The 6,398-nt window shown below is 42.5% G+C and overlaps 1 protein-coding gene across 1 annotated transcript; it reads left to right on the top strand.

Annotated features, from left to right (window-relative positions):
* The first annotated feature begins 744 nt into the window (after positions 1–744).
* On the top strand, positions 745–5,224 carry GNG11 (G protein subunit gamma 11). The gene is made up of 2 exons (XM_036246874.1): positions 745–940; positions 4,785–5,224. The coding sequence occupies exons 1-2, from the start codon at positions 845–847 to the stop codon at positions 4,908–4,910; spliced, it is 222 nt and encodes a 73-aa protein (XP_036102767.1). The 5' UTR covers positions 745–844; the 3' UTR covers positions 4,911–5,224.
* The last annotated feature ends 1,174 nt before the right edge of the window (positions 5,225–6,398 follow it).

Raw genomic sequence — 6,398 nt, 5'->3', positions numbered from 1 at the left:
AAACATTGGCAGATCCAGTGGAGGAAATTTTGGGGGCAGAACGTTAAGATTCTTGCTCTCTCTTCTCTGGTATCATCCGCTTATCCTCCCAACATTACAAAACACTAGTGAAGAAAGAAGACAAAATGCTGTTGAGGGTGCAGACGATTATTTAATGTCAGAAAAGGCCTCTGCAAGTTGTAAATAATATCCATACCCTGATCAGCCTTTTATCCCCAAATGTGTAAACCCTTCCCAGCCTTTTAACACACTGGATGGCTAGGCATCTAGGGATGTGGAGGCTGCTTCTGAGAACACAGCTCCGTTCCATTTCCCCTCTGGGACTTCAGCATCCACAGTTCCCACATAAATGCGTTTGTAACTGGGGGAAAGTTACGTGCTGTATATTTCTGAAACTCTTGGAGAAGTGAAGGGCTGTTATTTCCTGCCTGGTAGTGTCCTCCTTTCTTGCTTCACAAACAAAACCCGGAAATGACTTGGGAAAGGAGGGAAAAGGGGAACAAAAAGTAAAACTTGCGCTGCTTCTCCAGGGCAGTGGGCTAGCGCAACCTCAACCCTTGGGCCCCAGCCCAGGCCGGTTCCCCGCGGGCGCGGCGGGCTCGGGAGCTGCCCGGGGTCCTGGGGCTGAATCCTCCCGGGGGGTGGAGACTGGGGAGAGATCAGCTGCTGAAGACCCGGGGACGCCGGGCAGGGCGGGCGCGGGGACCACCGCGGGAGGCGGTCCCCGTCCTGCGCGCGCGGGCGGGGTGCGCGCACCACCGTTATTTTGGGACGCGCCCTGGTTTCCAGCATTTCTAGCCTCTGCGCTTGCACAGCCGTCCCCGGGCCCAGTTCTGGGGCGACGATGCCGGCCCTGCACATCGAAGATCTGCCAGAAAAGGAAAAGCTGAAGATGGAAGTTGAGCAACTTCGCAAAGAAGTGAAGTTGCAGAGACAACAGGTAAATTGGCTGTCCCAGAGTATTTACTCCTCGGAAATAAACCGGGGTCCGCTTTTCCCGGGTTGCGACAGTAAAACAAGTCGTTTTTGTTGTTTTTGCAGCTTCTCTGGGAGTGGGGCTTTGGTGGCGCCTGGGAACTGCCGGTTGATGTGGGAAACCATAGGAGGACAAGGAGGGAACAGGCATCTGATGAGTAATTTAAAGCCAAATGTCAGAAGGTCTGAGACGCCTAGACGGGGGAGGGAGGCACAAGCAATGTTGCCTGCTGTTGGACACTTGGTTTTAAAAACTCAAGCTGTAGGAAAAAGACAGATGGCTACTTAGTTCCTTGATCTTTTTCGTCATGGGAAGAATGGTATTTGAAAGGCTTTTTAAAAATCACAATTTAAAGTCTTGAATGACCAAGTTTTGAATTTCGCCAGACCTTTCCAGAGGTGTTCAATGAACAGTCTATTGGGGACTTGGAAGCAGAACATCACAATTCCTATGTTTATTTGTAACTCTCATCCCTTTATAATTTCCAGTTTATGTTTTATAGGTGATGAACTAATACAGTAGTGTCTATCTTAATGTATAAATAATTATACATATATGGAGGTACATATGAACATTCTTTTTAGTGATCATGAAGAAAAATTGTAGAGACCATCAAAGTGGATTACACATTCAGTGAGAACATATACCCCAGTGTTCAGAAGTCTCCACTGAAATTTGTTGGCGATTTTGTCATTTTTATTTCAATTTCTTACTGAAAATAGGGGCCTTTGTTTCTTCCTTTTTTCCTCAATCAGGCAATCTGTAGTCCAGGAATAGGTTGCTTTTTGTCTGTTTGTTTTTGTTTTTTAAGGGAAAAGATCTAGTTCTTTTTTCACAGCAAGAAAAATTTGAACTGATTTTCTTTCTTTGTGGTTTAACACTAAAAAAAAAAAAAAAAATTAAGAAAAACAATGGGCATCCTCTCTCTTTCCTTCCCGCTCTGAGGATAAATGCAAAAATGTCCTCAGGTGAGGATAAAAGCAAACAAAAAACAAGGGGCGTGAAGCAGGTATGGTAAAAGCGCTCACTTACTCCTGCTGTAGTTACGGTAAGTCTGTTCATGGCACGAGTCTTGTCACGCAGGATGCACATTCTGAGTGATGTTGGGAAGATTCGGGCTTTTTTGAGTTTTACTCTTTGCATATTTCTTTTCTTCAATTTAATCTTTCACTTCCAAATCCCTACTCTTTCTAGATTTTAAGCAAAGTTCTTTCTATCCATGCTGAAAGTTTTTGTAGCTATAAAAATACTGATGTGTTGAAAGGGGGAAGAAAAACAAAGTTACAGGACTCAATGAATAGGCTTGTTTCTCAACTGGTTCAGGGACCCCTCTTGTGTGTGGCACAGCCCAGCAGCAAAGCACACAATGTTGGCCCGTCCTTCTTTCACACAATGAAACTGAGAAGTTGCATATTAAACAGAGTTGTATATACCAAAATAAAGCCTTGTCTGCAAAGTTGGAACATCTTCATATCTAGTATCACTATGCAGAAGTTATCAGGAAAGAGAGACAAATGTCTTCTAGCTATATAAAGCTTCAAATTAGAAGTTGGGCAGGGCCTGGATGTAACTGACTGTGGAAATATCATTCATTAGTGGGTCCTCCCTACCAGTTCCCCACCATCCATGTCTAGAACACACTCTGCTAGGTCAGCTTTCCAACTTCAGAAACTCCAATTCTATGCCAGAGGCAGAAACTATTTCAAGGATAGCGTGAGGGGACAGAGAGAGAGGCATCGAAGTCCTAATAATAATATTCAAACATTTTATAATGCACTTTGAATTATAAAGTATTAGTGCCAGACAAATACTATGGGTCTTAGAGATCCTTCAACCCTCTTATGAATTAAAAAACAACAACAATGACAACAAAAAAAAACCCTGAATCCCAATGAGGCTAACTAGCTCCTCATTTCAGGCCCCAGAACTAATGATAGGACAGTTACTAAAACAGTCTTCTAATGCTCGCTCATTATTCTGTCCATCAATTGTTCATGCCTGAGCCCTGGGTTCTGCTGAGGCCAAGGACATGAAATTCACAGGCTGGATTCTGGCTCCAGCTCATTGTTGTTGAAACATATCCTCTTGATCATGGAAGGAAATGCATCAGCGGAGTACTTTGGAGTCTACAGATCTCTTTGAAAACCTAATGAAGAAGCCTCCTTATGAACAGATGCAGTTCAGGGGAACTTGAATCTTATCTATAAATTTCTCTGGGGCCACAGACCCCACGTTAGGGATACTTGCATTCTGAGAATTCACTTCAAGTGCGCACACACTAAATGTCAGCCAGGAAGGAGAGCAGATGTTACCTGAGAGAGTGGTACTTGAAAAGACTTTATTTTGCCACATTTTAAGCCAGATAAATACATCACCTAGCTTTAAATTTTAGATCAGTGGTGTGCAAGGAGTCTTTGGGGTACAGGAGTAAAATATTAAATTTTCTATTTTTGGTTAGGTTTAAATTTCTATTTTTAAATAATTTCCAGGTTATGTTTTATATTATGGATGATGTATTGACACAGTTGTATCTGCCCTTATTTATAAGTAAATAATTATTTACATTTTGGGATACACATGTACACGTTTCAGTGGTCACCGTTAAAACAATTTAAAGATTAGCTCTGGCCAGTTTGGCTCAGTGGTTAGAGCGTTGGCCTGCGGTCTGGAGAGACCAGGGTTCGGTTCCCGCTAAGGGCATGTACCTCGGTTGCAGTTTGTCCCCGGCCCTGGTTGGTCGTGCGGGTGGCAGCCACTCGATGTGTCCCTTTCACATTGATGTTTCTCTCTCTCTCTCTCTCTCTCTCTCTCTCTCCCTCCTTCTCTATCTGAACAAAGAATGAAAAAGTGTCCTCGGGTGAGGATAAAAAAAAAAAAAAAAACAATTTAAAGATTAGTAATCTAGATTACAAATTCAGTGGGAACATTTTTGTCTAGTTTTAAGTGGTCTCCCCTGAAATTTGCTCGAGTTTTATCATTTTTACTTCTAATTTCTTACTAGTAATAAAGGCCTTCATTAAGATAAGAATCCTTTTTTTCCCCTTTCCTTTTTAGTACTTTTATTTTTATCCACTCTTGCAACCTGTCTCTTAAGGACAGGCTTTTTAAAGAAACTATTTAATCTTTTCTCCATTTCCGATAAAGTTTAAAATGTTTACACACACACACACACACACACACACACACACACACATCTCAAATTAGCATAATAAGCCTCAGATAGGCCTTTAATTATGATCATTTCCCTCAAGCAACTAACTACTAACTAACCAAACTGAGCAGGAAGGAATTCTGAGCTGACAGGATGGGAGACTTTTACCTTCCCCCGAGTCAAATCTTCTCCAATGCTTCTATCATTCTGTGAAATTGCAGAAGGTGGCACATACCCATAAGTGAGAATTTTGGCAGGATACACCCCAAAACATTTGGGAATTTACTACTGCACTTGTTCATTAGCATGGAAAATTGAAAGCGCAGTTTGGTTTAGTTCCTACAATGTTGTGGGCACATTATAGCCATGTGCTAGCAGAGGAAGGAAGTCATGTGAGGCACAGTGGATAGAAATTGCTGAGGATAACATATTTAATACAGTGACTTTCAAATTTTCCAACCCTGACCATAGTTAGAAATATACTGTACACAGATTGTATCATTTATTATATTACATATGCTCCATGCTGCACTGTAATGTTTTTGTCTTGCTGTGAATGCTGGCCGTACCCAATTATATTAATTTCACTAAAAGGAGGTGACCAAGTTTGAACAATCCTGACCTAATTCAATGATTTCTCTCTCTCTCTCTCTCAAGGTGTCCAAATGTTCTGAAGAAATAAAAAACTACATTGAAGAACGTTCCGGAGAGGACCCTCTGGTGAAAGGAATTCCAGAAGACAAGAATCCCTTTAAAGAAAAAGGCAGCTGCATTATTTCCTAACTAACTCTGGGGAGAAACCTGATCCTCAGTGGAAGTACTAGCTTGTTTTAGTTTTTCCGTAATAAAACCGACATGCCTTTTAAAGAAGAAAAAAACCAAATTTAAAGCGGACTTTTTCAAGCACTTATATAGATACGGTTTTGTCTAAAAACTGTGCGCTTCTTATCTTTGCTCACTACCCACCCTTTTTAAGAGGGCAGAGAGTATCAAATGTACAATTATGGAAATAAGGACATTACTTGGGTATGACTCACCTCTTTCAGTATATTGCTTGATGCCTCTAATAAAGTGTTATCTCTGGAAAAATGAGTGTTGGCAATTTAAGAAGGCTTTTTTTTTTTTTTTTTTTGCATTCACTTTTATATTTCTCCCCATACAGTTTTGGGTGTTTGGGACATGTATCAAAAGATGAAATGGTTTCATAGATCAGGTCTCCAATCCAGTTTTCCTTGCTTTGGACCTCTCAGAGTGTTACATGGCTGAGTTCTGACTTCTGCAATGTTTTTGCTCTAACATTAACTGTTAGGGAACTGAGTGAGTAGAATCCCTAGTGTTGACAGGCCTCAGATGATCTGAGTCAGGAAGGAACTAGGCCAAACCACATCTACATGAGCACTTCCTTGGTTTATCATCCCACAGATCTTGTTCAACGTGTTGCTGCTTTGTGGCCTTGGGAAAGTGAGTGGGTTGGGGATCACAAGGAGCACCCTCTGGGCCAGTATGTTCACCCTCGGGGCGCTGCATCTCCACCTGGTCTCCCGGTCTTGGGCATAGCAACCCTCCAGCTGTGCGGCTTTGGCACAGACGCTTGGCTCTGCACCCACTCCTGCCAGCCTTTTCCAGCAGGCCTGGGCAAGCATGCCTCTTTCCCTTCTCCTGCAAAGGGACCAGTTACTCTTCTGCCCATTTCTAAAATTAGCTAGACTTTTTCCTGACTTGTAGGAATTTTTCATCTATTCTGATCATTCATCCTTTGTTGATAATAGGTGTTCACAAATACCTTTTCCCAGTGTGTGGCTTCACTGTTCAGAGTACAAGGTCTACATGAATCCTCTATGAAGGCACCTACAGGTTGGACCTCAGAGAAAGGGACCTTTCTTCATTTCTTTGAGCATTTCCCCCCCTTTCTCTGATGTTTAATTGCTCCAGTTTTGAATCAGAAGAAAGGCAAGCAAAACCCTTGCAAGTTAGCCACAGCTCAAATGGGCTGAGTTACTAACTCACCTACCAATTTTAAACATGGAACCGGAAGCCCAGGTTTCTCCTTGATTAGGCCTTTTCTCCTGCCTAGATGCCGAGGTGTCCTTATCAAGCCAGAGACGGGCCTGTGATCAGTGGCAGCTTCCTGCAGTGCATCAGCACCCTCACTTTGAAATTACTTTCCTTCCCCTCTCTGCAAGAGAACAGGATACCCCTGGAGCATTTGAAAAAGCAGGTTATAACAGACTGAGAACAGCGACTATTTCCTTCAGTTTCCTGCCTTTTTCC

Source organism: Molossus molossus, unplaced genomic scaffold (genome assembly GCF_014108415.1).
Source record: "Molossus molossus isolate mMolMol1 unplaced genomic scaffold, mMolMol1.p scaffold_m16_p_7, whole genome shotgun sequence".
Taxonomy (NCBI): Eukaryota; Metazoa; Chordata; class Mammalia; order Chiroptera; family Molossidae; genus Molossus; species Molossus molossus.
Note: the sequence above shows the minus strand (reverse complement) of the source record. Positions and strands in the feature narration are given on the sequence as shown.

What these genes read in the sequence shown, in the direction of transcription:
- GNG11 (XM_036246874.1), top strand. Translation starts at nt 845, where the DNA reads ATGCCGGCCCTGCACATCGAAGATCTGCCAGAAAAGGAAAAGCTGAAG. An exon ending in TGAAGTTGCAGAGACAACAG is followed by an intron (nt 941 to 4,784) that starts GTAAATTGGCTG and finishes CTCTCTCTCAAG; the next exon opens with GTGTCCAAATGTTCTGAAGA.